Genomic DNA, 23032 nt, shown 5'->3' with positions numbered 1-23032 from the left:
CAGGTGAACTGGTTGTTAAATTACCCACCCCTGCTATCAGTGGATCCTGGGCACTGCGCTGCAATGGAGAAATGGGCAACGGGGCGGCGGGCACGAGAGGAGAAGGCCACTTTCCCTCTTTCTTCTCCCTTCTCCTTCTTCTTCCCTCATGCTGGCCGCTCCATTTCTTTCCTGTTTCTCCAATGCAGCGCAGCACCCAGGATCCACTTTGATAGCTGGGGGTGGAGGAGGGATTTAACAATTGGTTTGCCCAGGGTCAGGTTGGCCGTCGCAGGAGGCTTGTCCTGCATGTGCAGCGGAGCTGGAGGATGGGGATGGGCCATGCCTCCCACGACAGCCAACCTGATCCTGGTTGAACCGGTTGTTAAATTATTTGAATCCCACCACTGCCTATGACCACTTTTCACACTTACGGCCATTACAGCATCCCCCATGGTCATGTGATCAAGGCTTGGATGCTTGGCATGTATTTGTTACAGTTGCAGGGTCATGTGGGGTCGTGTGATCACCTTTTGTGACTTCCCGACATGCAAAGTCAATGGGGAATCCAGATTTACGTACTTAACAGCCGCGTTACCAACTTAACAACTGTCGTGATTCCCGTAACAACTGTTGCAAGAAAGATTGCTAAGTGGGGCAAAACTCAACCGTCTTGCCTAGCTGCAGTGGGACAGTGATTAGAATGCAGTACTGCAGGCTACTTCTGCTGCCTGCCGGATGCCTGCCTGCAATTTGACATTTCGAATCTCACTAGGCTCAAGGTGGACTCAGCCTTCCATCCTTCCCAGGTGGGTAAAATGAGGACCCAGATTGTTGCGGGCAATAGGCTGACTCTTGTAAACTGCTTAGAGAGGGCTGTAAAGCACTGTGAAGCGGTACATAAGTCTAAGTGCTATTGCTATTAGCAACAGAAAGTTTGGGCTCAGTTGTGGTCCTACGTTGAGGACTACCTGTATAACTGGATGGACACCTTCATTTCATTCTTTTGGGACTCTGGAGCAACACTGTAGTCTTATCAAATGAATGGGGGGAAAAAGAACAACAGCCTTAAATACAAACCTAAAATCTTCAGTTCAGCACTGGCATAGATGGTCCCATGCTTGTTTTCTGCTACGCACTGATACATTCCAGCATCTGACTGATTAACATTGTGGATCACCAGTACACCACTAACCATCTCAATCCTGCTCTGTAATGGAATAGAAACATAATTCTACAAAAGCAAAGAACACCAGGAATATTTATTGGCTTCTCAGCTTTAGCTCAAGCAAAGGTGGCAGCAGAGAGGGAATGACATAGTTATGTGCTTAACGTGTATTAAAAGAGCTTACTGACTGCCATGTTGACAGTTTTTCCATTGTTTTATCTTTATTTAAACTTTGTGACCATGTTAAAATGTTTTTGGGTGCTTAAAACTACATCCTTGCTCATGTTTAAAAATGAGACTTTGGTGGCTATAGGAAATCTCACTGTTCTGATTCTTTATTGCTATCAGCAATTGTTCAGAGCTACTAACGTGCTAATCTTGAAGGGAAAAAATGTATAGGACTGTCTTATGTAGTTAGTGAGCCAAACCAAGCATAGACTATTATGGTAGTTGAGTGAGGATTTGATTTTTTATTTAGTTTATTCCATTTGTCATTACTGTCCAGGACTGCAAAGACAGCAACATTGTCAAGCAGACTGTAATATATAGCTAACTTGATGCATAATGTTTTGGTATCGTAAGTATTATAGAACTGGAACAAATTTAACTTGCTGCTTTGGAATAAGAAAGGCATCCCTACTGAGTGACAATAAAAATATGAAATTTTGTTTTTTGTAGCAGAGCACTCATCTGAGCTAAGAAAATAAGCCTTTGACTTCTTGCTTAGTGTTCCGTTTTGCCAGAAAATAAATGATATAGAGTAGAATTTTAAGGTATGATGGTTTTACTTCAATAAAGCTGGTGCTACATATATGCCTTTTCATTCGAGATGGCACACAGTTTTGAGGGGAGAGAGAATCATCTTTGATTGTGAAAAAGGGTTGAAGAAAACATTTTGCTACCTCTGAAAAGCTGAGAAAATGATACTCCAGAAGGAGTGAAGTGAGTTCATGCTTCATGAGTATTTAAACACCTTGCTTTGAACATCTTGCAATAAAATGCAATGGGATACCAGAGATGGATTTCTAACAATATTTATACCTGCGGGTGAAACTAAATGCTTCTGTAATAAAGGATTACAATCCATTTATAGATACGGGTATCTATAAATGGATTGCAATAATTTACTACAGAAGAATGTAGATGTAGATAAGCATAACCAACTATTTTGTGGCCAAGAACTGATTTTACTAGGAGTTGTGAAGAGTACAACAGATGACACTTTTGATGCCACAGTATAATGGAAATCTTAACATTAAATAATTAGTTCAAGATAAAGAAAAGTTGATTTTTTTAAAAAAAAATTATTTGCTTGCAATAAGAAGACTTCACAGTGCAACTAGTAGTTTCTGTTTTATTAGTGATAAGGAAGAAGGAGGAGTAAATGGTTGTTGAATGGTTATTTTCTTGATTGCTTCTCATCATGAGATTTATGACCCTGGGCGCCTAAAATAATAAAATATACAAAAGGAAATGAACAAATTAAAAAAAGTGGCTCTTCAGATTCTTGTGGGTTTTCACACACACTTTAAGAAAGAAAGAAAGAAAGAAAGAAAGAAAGAAAGAAAGAAAGAAAGAAAGAAAAAAGATACAGATTTAGGATGCCACAGATCTAAGGCTCAAAAAAAGAAGAAGAAGTATGGATTCATAACAGGTGATACAAACAAGCCATAACAAAAATATCTGTTAGTCTTTTTAAAAAAGGAAACTTAATTAAGGCCCCTAAGCTACTTGAAAGATCAGAGCTCTTCCAACAGCTGCCAACAAATTAGAATGCTAATATGAAAAATGAGAAGAATTCTTAAATACATAGGAAGTAATCATATTCCCTATAATTAATTTATGTTAATGTTATTTAAATCAAAGCTATTTTTTTGTGATCATCTCACATTTTTCCCCATCTACTCCGAATATTTCCACTTGGAAAATGTTCTGGCTCCTGCTCTAGAATGACAGTAAATATATCATTGTTTTACTTCCTGATTCAATTGGCATCTGAGCCCAAGACCGTATTTTAAGACAGGTCATTCCAAACTTGGCAACTTTAAGACTTCTGGACTTCAACTCCCAGAATTTCTTAGTCAGCCATGCTGGCTGGGGAATTGTGGGAGCTGAAGTCCAGAAGTCTTAGAGTTGCCAAGTACGAAGACCCCTGTCCTAAAGACAATCTGAAAGCAAATAAAACTACAGCATACTTACCTCTGGCCGTAGAGTATTCCCATTTTTGAGCCAGCGATACGTTGGCCTCGGCTTTCCAGAAGCTCTGCACTCCCACCGAAGTTGATCCCCACTGTCTAACTGGGTATCGTTCAGCCTCTCTGTCCAGTGTGGATATGCTGCCAACAATAACAATAATGACAGAAGATCCCGGTGATTAATATTGTGGAACTTTTAACCAGTGGTGAAATTCAATTTTTTTTACTATCGGTTCTGTGGACGTGGCTTGGTGGGCATGGTGTGGCTTGGTGGCTGTGGCTTGGTGGGCATGGCAGGTGAAGGATACTGCAAAATTTCTATTCCCACCCCAATCCAGGGGAAGGATACTGCAAAATTTCCATTCCCACCCCAATCCAGGGGAAGGGTACTGCAAAATTTCCATTCCCACCCCAATCCATGGGGAGAATACTGCAAAATCTCCACTCCTACTCCACTCGGGGGCCAGCCAGAGGTGGCATTTGCCAGTTCTCTGAACTAAAAATTTCCGCTACCGGTTCTCTGAACTACTTAAAATTTCCACCACCGGTTCTCCACAACCTGCTAGATTTCACCCTGCTTTTAACTGATACTTTAAAACAGTGTTTCTCAACCTTGGTATTTTGTTGTGTGGCCTTCGATTCTCCATGGGTGGCTGGGGAATTCTGGGAGTTGAAGTCCATGCATCTTCAAGCTCGTAAGGTTGAGAAACACTGCTTTAAACCAATTAGATGTTCATAAATGGCAAATTTAGGTGATCAAATATGACTGGTGATAAGGATTGGTGGTACTTTTGCGCATTTTTCCAGCAACGGGTCAGACACAAGCTGATCAATTAGAAGTGGCTGAACTCCATGAGGTAACAAAGTGAAACTCAAAATGTCCTGGCATGATGGTGATGGTGATGATTAAATGTACCTGGGTGGTAACATCATTATTATAAGCAAGGACCAGAAGAGCAAAGATATCATCACAACATGAGTTACGTATATGGATGCTGTTAACTGTGATATGGATTTCAAGCCAGAAATAGCATATTCCATGCTGTTTCAACCGTGTAAAGCAAAAAAAGTCCCCATTTTGTCTTGCTGACTCTGCCCACTGAGAGCTCTGCTTGATTTTGAAGCAATGAGAAGTTTCAAAATAAGGCACGAGAACTGTAGCACCTGTTGGCAGATATTATGATGGACTAAATTTAGTCCAGTTAGTGACTGCAGGTAAATTTGTTAACTCAAGCAGAAATGGGGATAAGTAGAACTCTAAAAGAGAACAAACGGGAAATGTGCTTAGTGCTTAGTACTTAGTACTCACTGGAGAAGAGCCTAATGCTGGGAAAGATTGAGGGCGAAAGAAGAAGGGGACGACAGAGAATGAGGTGGCTGGATGGAGTCACTGAAGCAGTCGGTGTGAGCTTAAACGGACTCCAGAGGATCGTAGAGGACAGGCAGGCCTGGAGGAACAGTGTCCATGGGGTCGCGATGGGTTGGATACGACTTCGCAACTAACAACAACTTTGTACTTAGATACAAAGACCATTGACTGCCAACGCTATCCAAGACAAAATGTTGCATTATTTGGTACCTAAAGTCTGATTTCCCCTTTAGGATGTTCTTATTTAATCATAATATGCACATTACACTTCAGACTAAGGTACGCCTAACTGCTCTATGAAATTTAGCTGGTGTAAAGGTGTAACATAGGAGCTCACTTTGTTTACAGTTGTTCATAGTTGTTTAACTAAGATATGTTTTGCACAAAACTTGGTCAAAGGAAACCACTCCTTCAAAGGTCTGCAGATGCTTCCTCCTCCCTTGATTTGTTAGTTCCTCCTTTCTTACCCGTTGCCATTTTTTGTGGTTAAGATTCAATTCTACAGTAAAAGAATGAAAAGGATGCAGACATCTGAATTACTTTAATTACTTGCCTTCCTTTTGCTCTGGGGGATGGGAAGATTAACAGAGTAACAGAGTTGGGAGAGACCTTGTAACGGGGTGGGATGCTGCCGGCATTATGGCCAGTTCGATGCACATGCATTTTTGCATCATAATATAATAATAATTTAATAATAACATTTACTCAGTGAAGTAGCAATTTATCCAAAATGGAAAGAAGAGCTTTTTAGTATTGCATGCATAACTGAAGAAAGCTACAAAGCATATGGGTCTGGAAATGTATTGGCTCAGCATTGTATGACTAAATAGGGATTTAGAACAGTGGTAAAATTCAATTTGTTTTACTACTGGTTCTGTAGGCGTGGCTTGGTGGGCACGGTATGGTTGGTGGGCGTGGCTTGGTGGGCGTAGCAGGGGAAGGATACTGCAAAATCTCCATTCCCACCCCACTCGGGGCCCAGCAAGACATGGCATTTGCCGGTTTTCTGAACTACTCAAAATTTATGCTACCAGTTCTCCGAAGTACTCAATATTTCCGCTACCGGTTCTCCAGAACCTGTCAGAACCTGCTGGATTTCATCCCTTATTTAGAATGATCCAGCCAATCTAGTTTCACAGTTGAATCTCTGGATTCCAACTCATTTACAAAACATTTACTTAAGCAAAATTTCTCAGTCTTCATTTTATGTTTTGCAGAAATCTCCAGCTATGAGGCTAACTCCAAGCTCTATTCACCTCATAAGGCTTTAGCAATGACAGCTGATGGTGAAAGCCACAGAACATCTGTATGTTATTGATACTAGCTGCCAAGGAAAAAAAAAAAGCTTTTTCAAATTAATAAGGCTTAACTCATTAATCCAAATTGCTGAAGAGTGTTTAAATCTCTTCTATATGACATTGAAGTCTAACAGGTTCAGAGGCCTGAATATCATGGAGTGCCAAATAAGATATTTGGCAATTTAAGTCGGTAATTGAGAACCAACACAGCAAAGGATCTATTTGGGATAGAATGAGATCACTGGAGCACTTTAATAACTGTTATTACACTGGACTGAACTTAAAAATGAATCACATAAGCTATTTGGTATTTGGCCAGTCTTCAATTAGAGTTTAAATAGCTTCAAGAAAGCCATTCCTATTCTGAGTGTCTGTCATGGTTATAACAAATAGAACAGCCTTACCTAGATGGGAATAAGGTCTGTTGAACTATGGATGTTTATGTGCACTCATTTGTCCAGCAAAAAAATGTCTAGTAATATAAGAACATATTGTTTCATTTCAAAAACTTGCTTCAAAAATCCATCATCAATTGGGTTTAGTGAAAAGAAGGACTAGGGGTGATATGATAGCAATGTTCCAAAATCTAAGGAGCTGCCACAAAGAAGAGGGGGTCAACCTATTTTCCAAAGCAGGACAAGAAGCAAAGGGTGGAAACCAGCCAAGGAGAGAAGCAATCTAGAAAGAACTAAGGAGAAATTTCCTGACAATTAGAACAAGTTAATCAGTGGAACAATTTGTCTTCAGAAGTTGTGGCTGTTTGGAGGTTTTTAAGAAGAGATTGGTCAACCATTTGTCTGAAATGATAACAGGTTTCCTGCTTGAGAAGCAGACTAGAAGACCTCCAAGGTCCCTTCCAACTCTGTTATTCTGTTATGAATCTAATATAGTAGCAGACCTGTCATAAGCCACACCACTTTTTTTCTGCTACCAAGAGATCGATATCTGAGTACATTAATTAAAATACCTGAAATTAGAAAGAAAAATCTCATCCTTAAGTAACATATGTATTCATGTACATTATAATAGGCACCATTAAATTGTTTTGTGAGTCACGAAGTAAAAGAAAGAGAGAAAGAATAGGGGGTGGTGTGCTAAGAGAAGAGAATGGACTACATCAGGGGTGTCAAACTTGCATCGTCACGGCGGCATCATGTGTCATATCGGGACTTTCTCCCCTTTGCTAAACTGGGTGAGGACATGACACATCTGTAAAGGGCATGCATAAGCACACCAATGTGCCTACCGTCCCTGTCCTAATGTTTCTTTTTATTCATATCCATTTCATGTATCCAAAATCATGTTTATACATATGTATGTTGTCTAATACGTGCTTGACAAAATAAATAAAATAAAATAATAATATAATATAATATAATATAATATAATATAATATAATATAATAATATAATATAATATAATATAATATAATATAATATAATATAATATAATATAATATAATATAATATAATATAATATAATATAATATAATATAATATAATATAATATAATATAATATAATATAATATAATATAATATAATATAATATAATATAATATAATATAATATAATATAATATAATATAATATAATATAATATAATATAATATAATATAATATAATATAATATAATATAATATAATATAATATAATATAATATAGCATAGCATAGCACAGCACAGCACAACACAACACAACATAAAATAAAATAAATTAAAATAAAATAAATAAATAAAATAAATAAAATAAAATAATAAAACAATAAATAAATAAATAAATAAATAAAATAAAATAAAATAAATAAAATAAAACAATAAATATATAAAATAAAATAAATAATAAAATAAAATAAATAAAATAAATAAAATAAATAAAATAAATAAAATAAATAAAATAAATAAAATAAATAAAATAAATAAAATAAATAAAATAAATAAAATAAATAAAATAAATAAAATAAATAAATAAAATAAAATAAATAAAATAAATAAACAAATAAAATAATAAATAAAATAAAAATAAATAAATAAAATAAAATAATAAATTAAATTAAATTAAATTAAATTAAAATAAAAAAATAAAAAAATAAAAAAAATAATAAAAAAAATAAAAAAATAATAAAATAAAATAAATAAAATAAAATAAAATAAAATAATAAAATAAAATAAATAAAACAATAAATAAAATAAAACAATAAATAATATAAAACATTAAATAAAATAAAACAATGAAACAATGAAACAATGAAACAATGAAACAATGAAACAATGAAACAATGAAACAATGAAACAATGAAACAATGAAACAATAAAACAATAAAACAATAAAACAATAAAACAATAAAACAATAAATAAAATAAGTAAAATAATAAATAAAATAAATAAATAAAATAAAATAATAAATGTTCCACATTCTGCTTGACCTGAAGACATTCAAGTTAATGTGTCATGCATAAATCCTACTGAAAAGTATTTAGAATTGTTTCATCGGATTTAAACATGTAATTTAGATAATTGGGGTTAAAAAAAATCAAATTGATAGTATAAATCATTTGTTATGCTCAACAATAATAATAGTCAAATGTTGTCCAAACAAAAAAAAATTATACAATTGAGAAATTATTAACATAATTATGGTAAATTGCAAGCATTAAACAATTTTCTTGTTGTATGAAAGACTGCTCAAGCAAACACTTCAGTCTGGAAAAAACCCCCCACATTATTCACAATTTAAGACCAAGCAAAAATTAATGACACTAAACGTATCAGTCAATTGTTCACTTTAATTAAATCTATTTGAGAACATTAAGTTAATCCTGACAAAACATTCAGCCTGGACTATTTTCTTGGCACGCGTTTACTAAAATACTGTTCAAAATAATTCAAAGGTACCAACCTTGAAATGGGTTTTATAGTGGCACTTTTGATTGCTGGTTATTTTTTTTAAAAGGACCATTATTGGCCTTGGCGTATGGATTTAGAGCAGGGGTGTAAAACTCACGATGACACATTGTCGTCACGTGATGTATTGCAACTTTTTCCCCTTCGCAAAACCAGGGGTGGGTGTGGCCAGTGGGTGGCGCATCTGACCCGCGAGCCAGCAGTTTCACACCTCTGATTTAGAGGATCCCTATGGGAGATTGGATCAGCCTTTGAGAGTTAGCGGAGTTTAGGAACCTGCGCCATGGTCTGCTCAAGTATTTTACCAAGGAGTTCATTTCACCCATATGACTCTGGATTTGATTAATATACCATATTCCAATATGTTTTCTCTTTGCTTTTTATTGCCAATACAGTAGCCATGTCATTCATGCAGATATGGACAAGTTAGAACTTAATTTGCACACTTAAGCTGGTAATCCTCCAGAAGTTTGGCATGAGCTTAGTTTATGCCCTGCCCAGTTAAAGAATTTCTCAATCATTGATAAATCAGTAGAAAAATATAGCAGCATTGAAATTTGTGGTCCCACACTTCTGATCCATATTCGGCCACTATTCTCTCTATTACAATTCCCTTAAAACGGTGGTTCTCAACCTTCCCAATGCCGTGACCCTTTAATACAGTTCCACATGTTGTGGTGACCCCCAACCATAAAATTGGTGCCTCGTTTCCTAATACCATCAAAAATATGTGTTTTCCAATGGTCTTAGGTGACCCTTGTGAAAGGGTTATTCGACCCCCAAAGGGGTCCCGACCCGCAGGTTGAGAACCACTGCCTTAAAAGGAATGGATGACAAAACTTAGTCAATGTTATACACTTTGAGCATGGCCTTGGTCAATGTTGGAATCAATGAGAATATCGAACATTACAACAGCTAAGGATGGTTTGAGTCTGTCTGACTCAAAGGCTGGGGGCAAGAAGAAGCAAAGTTAAGGCAATAAGGCAGAAAAAAGAAGCATATAGTTTTCCTGTTTTTAATAGCCAGGCAGGAAGGCCTCTGAGGCTCAGTGGCTAAGACACTGAGCTTGTCAATCAGTTCAGCGGTTCGAATCCCTAGTGCCACATAACGGAGTGAGCTCTCATTACTTGTCCCAGCTTCTGCCAACCTAGTAGTTCGAAAGCACGTAAAAAAGTAGAAATATAGGGACCACTTTGGTGGGAAGGTAATAGCACTCCATGCGCCTTCAACGTTTAATCATGCCGGCCACATGACCACGGACAGCGCTGGCTTTTTGGCTTAGAAACGGAGATGAGCACTGCCTCTAGAACCGGAAAAAACTAGCATGCATGGGGGGGATGGGACGAACCTTTATCTTTACCTTAGGGAAGGCCTCTAAAATATTTTTTAGAAACTTTCATCTGAAATATAGGCATAGAATAACATGGAATAACAGAGTAGGAAGGGACCTTGGAGGTCTGCTAATCCAACCCCCTGCTTCAGCTGGAGACCCGATACCATTTCAGACAGGTGGCTGTCCTGTCTTTTCTTAAAAGCCTCCAATGATGGGGCAGTCACAACTTCTGAAGGCAACCCATTCCACTGGTTAATTGTTCTCCCTGTTAAGAAATTTCTCCTTAGTTCTTGGTTGCTTCTTTCCTTGATTATTTTTCATCTATTGTTTTTTTTTTGTCTTGCCTTCTGGTGCTTTAGAAAATAGGTTGACCCCTCTCATCTTTGTGGTATCTCCTCAAATACTGGAGGACTGCCATCATGTCGCTCCTAATCCTTCTTTTCCCTAACTAGCCATCTCAGTTCCTGCAACTGTTGTTCATACGTTTTAGCCTCCAGCCACATAATCATCCTAATTGCTCCTCTGCATTCTTTACAGTGTCTCAACTTCTTTTTTAATATTGTGACCAAAATAGGCATTCAGACATTCAATGAGATTATTTAAAAGTCATGTATTGATCCACAATTAATAAGAGTCTGAATAATGGGGGAAGGGGAGACAAATTCAGGGGCTGCCACAAAGAAGAGGGAGTCAAGCTATTCTCCAAGGCACCTGAGGGTAGAACAAGAAGCAATGGGTGGAAACTAATCAAGGAGAGAAGCAACTTAGAAGTAAGGAGAAATTTCCTGAGAGTTCAGGAAGAACTTCTCAGGAACTAAGGAGAGTTCGTGAGAACAATTAATCAGTGGAACGATTTGCCTTCAGAAGGTGTAAATGCTCCAATACTGGAAGTTTTTAAGAGGAGATTGGATAATCATTTGTCTGAAATGGTGTAGAGTTTCCTGGCTAAGCAGGGGGTTGGACTAGAAGACCTCCAATGTTCTTTCCAACTCTGTTATTCTATTCTATTCTATTCTATTCTATTCTATTCTATTCTGTTCTGTTCTGTTCTGTTCTGTTCTGTTCTGTTCTGTTCTATTCTATTGTACTCACTGTTGTTGAAAGAAAAAAATATGATGGGGAGGGCGGATTTGAATGGACAAAACAGAGTAGGCCTAGCAACATCTGACAGGAAGTCATTTTTATCACTAGTAGGGAGGCATGTCATGCCAAGAGGGTGAGACAGACGAAATGATCATTCCAAATTGTCAGCTGCATCAAGCAATCCGAATACATCTGGTTTTTTTGCATTAGATATGATGGGGAATCAAATTAACCTGTGATTACAGAAAAGCAGACAGGGCCGCCTCGGTGCATTCCAGGCATTGCCGAGAGCATCTCCTGTGAGCTGGATCAAATCCAGCTGACAAACTGAGCATGACTGAGGAAGATGGAAGAGCTAGTACTGAAGGAGGAATGCAAATCAGAGTGTTTCTCTCAATGCCAGCTGTAATCCACAAACCCAGTTTGAAGCTATCCAGAGGGTAAAGGGATGGTTGATTATTTACAAACCAGTGGCCCTAAGGCAAGGAGATATGATATAATGCCCTTGGGAGGCTGTTAACTAAGTTTTATTTGAAAACCAAAAAGAAAGAGATGCAGCTGCATGGAAAGGAAGGAGAAATAGAAAAGAGGAGAGAGGGGGAAGAAAGGGAAAGGAGGTGGTTGAATAATGAAAGAAAGAAAGAAAGAAAGGAGGAAGGAAGGAAGGAAGGAAGGAAGGAAGGAAGGAAGGAAGGAAGGAAGGAAGGAAGGAAGGAGAGCTGAAAGCTCTGGTTAATAGTATTGCATCAAAGAAAATTCACTATATATATATGGTTTTGTTGTATTTGGGTCTTTTCCCGTGTAGGATTGAGATTGTCTTGGCAATGTTTCGGCAAGATCTCACTTGCCATCTTCAGGCTTGGGCTTAAAATCTTGGTGGGAGGGGATGGGGTGCTGGCTTTGTTTCAGTGAGTGGAATGATTGGTTGTGTGGTTGTATCATGATTGGTAGATTGGTGCTGATTGGTGCTGGCTGTGTGTGCATTGTTGTTTTGTATTGTAACGGCCTGGGTGGTGGGTGGTGTTCGTTTGTTGACTAGGGCTGGTTTCCAGATGTTTGGTAGGCGGGAGGTATCATCACGTTTATTCATGTTGTGGAGGTGTTCACTATTTCGATGGCTTCCATAATTATTCTCTTATTGAGGTGTTCTGTTTTGGAGATTAACACTTCATGAAGTGTGTTGCTTATATTCTTCTCAAGCTGAAAATCTGTTTTCAAAAAATTATTTGGAAAAACAGGCCTGTTTCCGAACTTTCTGAACTTCCAGTAGGCCCGTTTTACCCCCTCCCTGAGTCTCCGTGTGGGCCCTGCACTTACGGGCATGATGGAACGGGCCGTGTGGAGATTCCTGCGAGTGGCAGGGTGGAAGGGGCAGGGTGGGATGGGCGTGACCAGCCAGGAGTGGCATTTGGGGGTTTGCTGAACTGTGATGGGATGGGACTACGTGATGGACATGTGGAAAGAACTTTGACTTTTAATTTGGGTGAGGAAAACTTTGGGACCTTCAGAGTTGTGTTTTCAGCAGATCTGCCAATTTGACATGCCTAGTAAACCTCTACTTTGAGGACCACCCAGGCCTCAGAGGTTTGATTGCATAGGGCCTGCTGCTTGGAACCAGGGGTGGGCTGCTACAGGTTCGCCCGAGTTCGGGAGAACCTGTAGCTAACAGTATGGCCAGTTCGGAGAATCTCCAAATCCCACCCCTGTCTGGCCCCACCCATTCTACCCCGCCCCTCCCAGGAGTCTCCATGTGGCCTGTTTTGGATTCAAGGTAAGTGCAGGGCCTGCATGGGGGCTCAGGGAAGGGGAAAAACAGGCCTCCTGGAAATTCTGGAAGGCTGGAGACGGACTTGTTTCCAGCCTCCGGATGGCCTCTGGAGCCCAGGCAGTTTTCGCCCTCCCAGAGGCTCGAGAAATGCCTCCGGAGTCTGAGGAAAGCAAAAACATCCCCCCTGCTGCCATGGTGCAGGAGGCTAAATAGGCCATGCCCACCAATGGCCACGCCCACCCAGCAACCAGGCAGAGTATCCATTGCTGAAATTTTTGAAGCCCACCCCTGCTTGGAACCCTGAGCAATTCTTTTTTACAAATCTTTTAAAAACTATGATAAAAATAACCTGACAGGGCAGGTTAGAAAGAGTAAAACTGATCAGATTTATAGTAATCCATATGTCCCTAATACTAAGTCTTCTTTTATCAGACTGATAGAATGAAATGTAAATGAGGGATGACATGGGTGCATAAAGCTGGAACAGTTCCATTAAACCACTGAGGGAATTCATCTGGAGCTTTGGAAGAGGAACTTTCATATGAAATACAGCTCTATCACTTTTCATCATCCAACACCAAGAAAGCAGCCAGTACCTTTGAGTCAGTGGTGAGATTCATTTTTTTTTACCAGCAGTTCTGTGGGCGTGGCTAAGTGGCCGTGGCTTGGTGGGTGTGAAGGATACTATGAAATCTCCATTCCCTCCCCACTCCAGGGGAAGGTTACTGCAAAATCCCCATTCCCTCCCGATCAACGGGGACTCAGGAGGTGGAAAATAGATGGGGGCGGGGCCTGTCAGAGGTGGTATTTACCGGTTTTCCGAACTACTCAAAACGTCCACTACCGGTTCTCCAGAATTGGTCAGAACCTGCTGAATACCACCTCTGCTTTAAATGCTGTCAAAATTTGAGGAGGGTGAACTAACCAAAATTAAATTGTGACAAGATGGCGGTGCTGTTGGAATTGGATCGGGGGATTGAAGTTCAGCCTGTTTTAGAAGAGCAGGAAAGATTATATATTGAGAATATTGATGGCAGGAAATCCTCAACTATCACTGAATAGACACGTTGAGGCTGTGATACGGGATATCTTTGCGCAGTTATGCTTAGTGCCTCATTTTTAACCCTTTCCAAATTTAGATTTGTTGATAAGACTCTATACTTTGGTTATATCCCATCCTGACTACATATTCTATGTCAGGGGTGTCAAACTAAAGGCCCAGGGGCTGGATGCGGCCTGCAGGGTGCTTAGATCTGGCCCGCAGAGCCACCTTGGAAACAGTGAAGACTGGCCTGTGGTGCCTCTGCCAGTGAAAGTGGAGCTTGTGAGGGCTGCGGGCAGCCCTCCTGATTTCAGTTTTCGCTGGAAGAGGGTTGCAGGATGCAATCACAGCTGAAAACTGAGCTCGGGAGCCCATTTTCGCTGGCAGAGTGCTTGGACCACCACAGGTGCCCCGGCACGAGTGACGTCAAGCTGGCCACACCCACCCTGGTTCCCTGAGGTCAAATACAACCCTGATATGGACTTCAGTGAAATCGGGTTTGACACCCCTGTTCTATGTGATCTATTCTTGGAAAGCATAACAGAGACAAAATGCAGAAGGTAAGCTACTAAATGAAAGCTAGTTTGATGTGCTTGGTAAGGCACCAGCCAGAAACCAAGAGCAGATGGGTTCTACTTCTGCCTTAGGCTCAAAATCAGCTGGGTGACCTTGGATCAGTGACTTCCAACCCTAGGAAGAAGAACGCTTTGTTCAAGAAAACTTCAGGAGCTCCTCTGCGCAGTTACAGGAGTCAGCCCAGTAGTTTTATTGACTATTGACTTGAAAGCCTCCGCTTTCCTGAGGTTGCTAATTGGTATCGTATGCAAATATCATATGCTGACTAAAAACATCTGCACTGGTTGCCAGGCTGAGTTCAAAGTAAGGTATTCATATAAATTCTTTCTTTCTTTCTTTTCTTTCTTTCTTTTCTTTCTTTCTTTTCTTTCTTTCTTTCTTTTTTTTTCTTTTCTTCCTTCCTTTCTTCCTTTCTTCCTCCCTTCCCTCCTTCCCTCCCTCCCTCCCTTCTTCCTTCCTTCTTTTTTCTTTCTTTCTTTCTCTCTCTCTTTCTTCTTTCCTTCCTTCCTTCCTTTCTCTCTCTTTCTTTTTCCTTTCATCTGTCTGTCCATCCATCCATCCATCCATCCATCCATCCATCCATCCATCCATCTATCTATCTATCTTCTACCATCTACCATCATCTATCTATCTATCTATCTATCTATCTATCTATCTATCTATCTATCTATCTATCTATCTATCTATCATCTATCATCTATCTATCTATCTATCTATCTATCTATCTATCTATCTATCTATCTATCTATCATCTATCTATCTATCTATCTATCTATCTATCTATCTATCTATCTATCTATCTATCTATCTATCTATCTATCTATCTATCTATCTATCTATCTATCTATCTATCTCTATATATCATCCAGCTAATTGTTATCTGTAACATAACCAACTTTTTTATTATCTCATTTGGTCATTCAGATTTGTAGGAAGACTTGTTTTGATCTTTCTTAGCGTATCTTCTCCTGCACTCTTGTTCAGCATTTAGCATTTCACTATGCTTTTAATAGTATACATTTTGTATTTTTAATCTTTAGCATTGCACTTTACATTTCTGTTAACTGACTTGAGGCTGCTTGTCTGAACACAGTGAGGGGGTGTAAATCAGAGCAATAATAAATATTTTTTTTAATCTCCGTTGAAAAAGTAGAAATGGTCATTGACTTGTGGAAAGTGAGCAGCCAGACCTGGATCTTTAATATCCTATTTCAGCCTTCTATTGTTTGTTATACCTTCCTTCCAGGTTAAAAGAAAATGTCATTTTGGAAAAGAGACAGCAGTAGAAGACAGTGCTTAGGAAGCATCACTTGGGGCTTAGGATGAGATTATTATTCTCATCGAAAATGATATATTCTATCCGGCAAAACTATTTCTGCAGGATTCAATCTGAGTTGATCACTAGAACCAGAGATTTCCTCTTTTGAGCTTTCAGTCTTCTGCTGGAGCCCATCCCCGGGGAACGTCTTTCTACTGCAATATGTGCTTTCAGATGTTCTATGAGTCTTATTTATGTGGTGCCTTCCTATTGGTTAATTGCTGGCAGGAATAGCCAACACTCCAGAAGACAGGCTTAAGATACAGAAGGATCTTGACAAACTTGAACATTGGGCACTATCTAATAAAATGAAATTCAATGGTGAAAAGAGTAAGGTTCTGCATTTAGGCAAGAAAAACCAAATGCACAGGTACAGTATAGGTGATACCTTGCTCAGTAGTAGTAACTGTGAGAAGGATCATGGAGTCCTAGTGGACAACCATTTAAATATGAGCCAGCAGTGTGCAGCAGCTGCTAAAAAAGCCAACAGTTTTAGGCTGCATAAACAGAGGGATAGAATCAAGATCACGTGAAGTGTTAATACCACTTTATAATGCCTTGGTAAGGCCACACTTGGAATACTGCATTCAGTTTTGGTTGCCATGATGTAAAAAATATGTGGATACTCTAGAAAGAGTGCAAAGAGCAACAAAGATGATTAGGGGACTGGAGACTAAAACATATGAAGAATATTTGCAGGAACTGGGTATGTCTAGTTTAATGAAAAGAAAGACTATGGGAGACATGATAGCAGTGTTCAAATATCTCAACTGTTGCCACAAAGAAGAAGGAGTCAAACTATTCTCCAAGGCACCTGAGGGTAGAACAAGAAGCAATGGGTGGAAACTAATCAAGGAGAGAAGCAACTTAGAACTGAGGAGAAATTTCCTGACAGTTAGAACAATTAATCAATTAATTAAGAAGATGTTGGATAGCCATTTGTCTGAAATGGTGTAGTTTCCTGCCTGGACAGGGGGTTGGACTAGAAGACCTTCAAGGTCCCTTCCAACTCTGCTATTGTATTGTATTTGGTGTTGATGGCTGTCAGTTGGCTGTTGTTTCCTTGTGCTGCCAAGCCCTCAGCTCCTAAATAGCACTAGCACTTAGACTTATATACCACTTCATAGTGCTTCACAGTCCTCTCTAAGCGGTTTATAGAGTCAGCCTCTTGCTCCCGGCAATATGGCTCCTCATTTTACCCACCTCGGAAGGATGGAAGGCTGAGTCAACGTTGAGCCGGTGAGATTTGACCTGCAGCTAGCAGTCAGTTGAAATAGCCTGCAGTGCTGTACTCTAACCACTGCGCCACCTCAGCTCTTAAAGTACCTTCCTTTAACATTTTTATTGAGTTATAAAATAAAATAAAATACAAAATATGATAGTAAATAGGAAAGCAATCAGGGGAGGGAGAGAAGGGGAGGAAGAAAAGTTGTGAAGAAGAGTTGGGAAAAAGAAAAAGAAGCGTTGACTTCCGACTCTCTTGGTTGCAGTAAAATAAGCCATTAACATCCAGGCACAACTTCTTGTTTTTCCATAATAATATAAACTAGCCATTTCTATAGGGATTTATCCATCTGATCAGTGAAACCCAAAATCAAAATTTCATTTTTTTCCAATTCAGGGACAACGTTCATTAGTGATCTCCATGTGGAAACAAAAGTACTTATATTCTTTTCTTTAACCAAAATAATCAATTTTGCCATTTCAGCCAACTCCATCAGCTTCTGCAGCTATTCAGCCACGGTGGGAATCAAAGTGTCCTTCCATTTTGGTGCATATAATAATCTTGTGGTTGTCAATATATATAGTGTCAAAGTTCCAGTCTTTTTCCTCCAAGCCTTCTTCCATTAGGCTCAAAAGGAAAGTTTCTGGTTTCATCTTTATCCTCATTTTCAAATTTTTCTGCATTAAAAATATGAATCATGCTGCAAAAAAAAAAAAAATCTTTTTTGCTTCATCACATGTCCACCATAAATGATAGAAAGCCTTTTCTTTACTTTTACACTTCCAAAGTACCTGATAAGCTGGTGGTAAATCAACACTCCTGTTGACTGACAAGGGGCAGCACGAGGAAACAGCTGCCAATCCCCGACCATCAACACCAATCAACCAATAGGAAGGCAACAGATTGGATCTTGCGACATTATCTCGGGACACGTCATTCGTAAAATTATTTCTGGCTGAAATGCACCCAAGGTTAAAACAGATTCCCTCAAATGTCAGAAGTGATGTCTGAATGTCCCAATGGTGCTTTTTCAGGAGGCAACTGGACTTTTTTTGTTTTTTCTTGGAAGATATTTCACTTCTCATCCAAGAAGCTTCTTCAGTTCTGACAGGATGATGGGGAACGGAAGGATTTATATTCCTTGAAGACACCTGTTCATTTGCATCCTTTTAGAGGGTCATCGAATCACTTGGAGGTTCAGCTGTGTCCTCAGAGTCACCTGAGTACGGCTACTGGTTCCTATAGTCTGCAATTTTGGATGGGAAGCTTCTTGGATGAGAAGCAAAATGTCTTCAAAGAAAAAAAACAAGAAAGCCCAGTTCCCTCCTGAAAAAGCACCTTTGGGACAACCATGATCTGGATGACTGAGAATCTCTACAAACTTTTTGCATGTCTGAATTTACACATTCAAGCGTTGAGGCAAATTAACACTTTGTAAGAGAAAGATGCTGCTAGAGATTAATTATAAAACTTACTGTATACTTGCAACTGTCCTCGGAAGACATTCCGTCCCCGGGAATTTTCAGCTTTGCATTCATATGTCCCTCCATCTTCTAGCTGTACGTTCGGGATTTCGAGCACGGCTTGGGACTTGCGCAGGCGGGCTTTGCTCGGGTTGGGTCCATTAACTTTCCTCCATGAGATTGTTGGAACTGGGCTGAAATATTTAGCGAAGGCATGATTAGCTCTTCCTTGCCATTAAGAATATAGATCCTGTTACCTGCTAATTTAAGCACTTAATCGTCTAAGCAGCAATAAAGCGCAATCACAATTAAGGCTCATGAACTGCTTGATCTATTTCACTTTCAGCTGAGAATATTTAACTAGCGCTGCTGCTTTTCCTGGACACTTCCTGCTTTCTGAAAATTAAGTCTTTCCCAGTGATTAAATCATACAATTGGAAGGAAGATATTATGTTGAAGAGAAAGCACAACTGGACAAAAGTAAAAAAAAAAAAAAACTGATGCAAACCTTTCCACTTGGATAACTAGACTGATTTCTCATTAGAGATTAAGGATTCTGAAAGATGCCAAACTGACTGAAATGTTGAGTTGGGTCAGTGGTGGGATTCAAATTTTTTTACTACCAGTTCTTGGGGGTGTCTGAACTAATGCCTGCAGAATGATTTCATGAATTTTACCTACCCTGTCTTGATACACATATACACCGTCTCTTTCTCACTGGAGCAGGGGTGTCAAACTCGATGTAACTGAGAGCTGCATCAGGGTTGTGCTTGACCTCAGGGGAGGCTGGAGGGGCCAGCTCAACATCACTCTTGTCAGGGGCACCTGTGGTGGCTCAAACACTCTGCCAGTGAAAACAGGCTCTCAAGGCCCGTTTTCAGCTGCGACGGCCTCCTGCAGCCCTCTGCCGGTGAAAATGGAGCTAGGGAGGGCCACGTGCAGCCTTCCCTAGCTCCATTTTCACTGGCAGAGGCACCACGGTCCATTCTTTTGCTGTTCCCAGGTTGGTCCCAAAGGCCAGATCTAAGCACCCCGTGGGCTGGAATTGGCCCGCAGGACTTGCATTTGACACCCCTGCTCTAGAGTTTAAAGGAGATGACCTCAGCAGGATTGTGCAAGATTTATTGCAATATTGCTAACAAGGGATAGCTTCTGTCCCATCTGTTGTGTTAGTTGCATTATGGCATTTTGTGAGTTGGTTATTTATACATCCATTTGTTGTTGATGTTGCAGCAGCACTGCAGTAAGGTATTTAGTGGTGTGCCCTGAGGATCCAAGGCAGTGGTGAGTTCTGGATCCCATTCCAACCGGTATGGTTGGAACGGGCTCGGCGGTGTCCACATGGACACGCGCAATGCATGCACATGCATCTTAGCACCTCCGCAAGCCTTTGTGATGCTCCAGCTGCTCAGTGGAGCATCGCGCAGGCGCTGTACATGCCATGCACATGTGCAGAAGTGCCGAAGACTTAAAACACTGGTAAGGAGCTTGGGCAGGCGGGTGGGCCCTCCGGAGCACCATACCGGAATGATATCCGGTGCTCCGGGCAGGCTCCGGTATGCCCGTACCGGGGTATATTGCCTGCAACACACCACTGATCCAAGGCCATTTCCTGTGACAAACTTGAGAGCTTCAGCCTATCTTAAAACATAACACACGATTGAAAAAGAAGATTAATAGATTGATGATAGCCCCATTAGACAGACCAGACCAAGAAATCAACTCCATGGAAAAGCTAAAAGTTTAATTTTATTGAGATGGTCTATGATGATAGAATTTTGTCTGATTGTACTGTATGTCCTCTGCTTTCCTGTACTTCAGTGAATTAGGGAGGCATTTATCTGAGCTACTTATGAATACTAGCTGCCTATTGCACACTTAGAATATTTTTATCCCTCATTGCCCTAATAATGGATCTTCCATATCTCCATCAAGGCTTTTCTTCCTTACTGTCTACATACGGTCTCCTTAATTGTTCATTTCATTTGAAAGAAAATAGGCGTAAAATCTTTTTCCACACCAAGTGTCAAGAAGAGGGTCTATTTCCAAGCACTCTGCAGGCCTCCCAAACCCTCTGCACGCCCCTTTTTGTGAAAAATGGGGCATGCAGAGAGTTTGGGAAGCCTGTAGAATGCTCCTGGAGGCTGGGGAGGGCAAAAAGAAGCAAAAAAACTGGCCCATTTTTCATGAAAATGACCCTTTTTTTGCAAAAAAAACCAAAAATAAAACGGGGCGTGGAGAGAGTTTGGAAGGCCTGCAGATGGAATGTCTGGAGAGCAGGAAGGGGGCAATTGCTCCCAGCAATTCACAGAGTATGTGGTTATATAGATAATTTCCTTACACGGGCAAGATTCTGTAGCTGAATAATAAAAAAAACGAACAGAGGTAACTCCATGTCTTGTTCTTCTGTCAATAGGCACTGTTGGAGAAAGGAAGAGCATGCCACCAAACTTAGGGAAGGAGAATGGCTGGGCAAAATGGACACAATTGGATCTAAGATGACATTATCTTCAGACACCAAAGGGAGAGCAATATCCCAGGACCTCAAATGGATCTCTGTATTCTGAAATGAGTCCCCCCTCAAACCTTGGACAGGACCTAAAAAATCAGTGCATTGACAAAATTTCCATCTGCCAATTGCAAAGGGCCACATTGCTTGGTTCCACATATCTTATTATCATATATATATATAAGGGTATGGCTAGCTGATGAGAGCTAATTAGCTCAAAATAGATCTATACTAGTCTCCCTTTATATATATATATATATATATATATATATATATATATATATATATATATATATATATATATATATATATATATATATATATATATATATGTGTGTATGTATGTATGTATGTATGTATGTATGTATGTATGTATGTATGTATGTATGTATGTATTTGTGTTACAACCCCTGGTATGACTAAATATGGGAGGAAGGTCACTACTCCCTCTTTCTGTCCTTCGGCTTATCACAAAGACCATGCAGGCAGAAAACCATATTTTTATTTTTACTGTTGCCTTTTTTTATATTTGTGTTGTAATTGTACTGATAAATAAATAAAGGGAGACTAGGATAGATCTATTTCGAGCTAATTAGCTCTCATCAGCTAGCCATACCCTTACTGGGATTAGAAATAGATCTATCCAAGTCTCCCTTTATTTATTTATCAGTATAATTACAACAAAAATATAAAAAAAGGCCACAGTAAAAATAAAAATATGGTTTTCTGCCTGCATGGTCTTTGTGATAAGCCGAAGGACAGAAAGAGGGAGTATATTTAGTCATACCAGGGGTTGTAACACAAATACATACCTATTTCCCTGGCTCAACTGATAAGGAAGAGAACCCGTGGCTTAGTGGTTAAGACTCCTGCCTAAGATATATACAGCCCGGGTTCTAATCCCAGTAAGGATATGGCTAGCTGATGAGAGCTAATTAGCTCGAAATAGATCTATCCTAGTCTCCCTTTATTTATTTATCAGTACAATTACAACACAAATATAAAAAAAGGCAACAGTAAAAATAAAAATATGGTTAACTGCCTGCATGGTCTTTGTGATAAGCCGAAGGACAGAAAGAGGGAGTAGTGACCTTCCTCCCATATTTAGTCATACCAGGGGTTGTAACACAAATACGTACCTATTTCCCTGGCTCAACTGATAAGGAAGAGAACCCGTGGCTTAGTGGTTAAGACTCCTGCCTAAGATATATACAGCCCGGGTTCTAATCCCAGTAAGGGTATGGCTAGCTGATGAGAGCTAATTAGCTCGAAATAGATCTATCCTAGTCTCCCTTTATTTATTTATCAGTTCAATTACAACACAAATATAAAAAAAGGCCACAGTAAAAATAAAAATATGGTTTTCTGCCTGCATGGTCTTTGTGATAAGCCGAAGGACAGAAAGAGGGAGTAGTGACCTTCCTCCCATATTTAGTCATACCAGGGGTTGTAACACAAATACATACCTATTTCCCTGGCTCAACTGATAAGGAAGAGAACCCGTGGCTTAGTGGTTAAGACTCCTGCCTAAGATATATACAGCCCGGGTTCTAATCCCAGTAAGGGTATGGCTAGCTGATGAGAGCTAATTAGCTCGAAATAGATCTATCCTAGTCTCCCTTTATTTATTTATCAGTACAATTACAACACAAATATAAAAAAAGGCAACAGTAAAAATATAAATATGGTTTTCTGCCTGCATGGTCTTTGTGATAAGCCGAAGGACAGAAAGAGGGAGTAGTGACCTTCCTCCCATATTTAGTCATACCAGGGGTTGTAACACAAATACATACCTATTTCCCTGGC

At 39.5% G+C, this 23032-nt stretch overlaps 1 protein-coding gene across 1 annotated transcript in view; it reads right to left on the bottom strand.

The window, feature by feature from the left end:
• CNTN5 (contactin 5) overlaps positions 1-23032 on the bottom strand; it is a 354084-nt gene that overhangs the window by 144683 nt on the left and 186369 nt on the right. Inside the window, exons 8-10 of the mRNA XM_081951235.1 lie at positions 18730-18911; positions 3347-3483; positions 1060-1189 (exon numbers count right to left, since the gene is read on the bottom strand). Coding sequence (XP_081807361.1) covers positions 1060-1189; positions 3347-3483; positions 18730-18911 — 449 coding nt within the window. The remainder of the gene's footprint in view (positions 1-1059; positions 1190-3346; positions 3484-18729; positions 18912-23032) is intronic.

The sequence above is a fragment of the Natrix helvetica genome (genome assembly GCF_964273705.1).
Source record: "Natrix helvetica genome assembly, chromosome: 4".
NCBI lineage: Eukaryota > Metazoa > Chordata > Lepidosauria > Squamata > Natricidae > Natrix > Natrix helvetica.
Note: the sequence above shows the minus strand (reverse complement) of the source record. Positions and strands in the feature narration are given on the sequence as shown.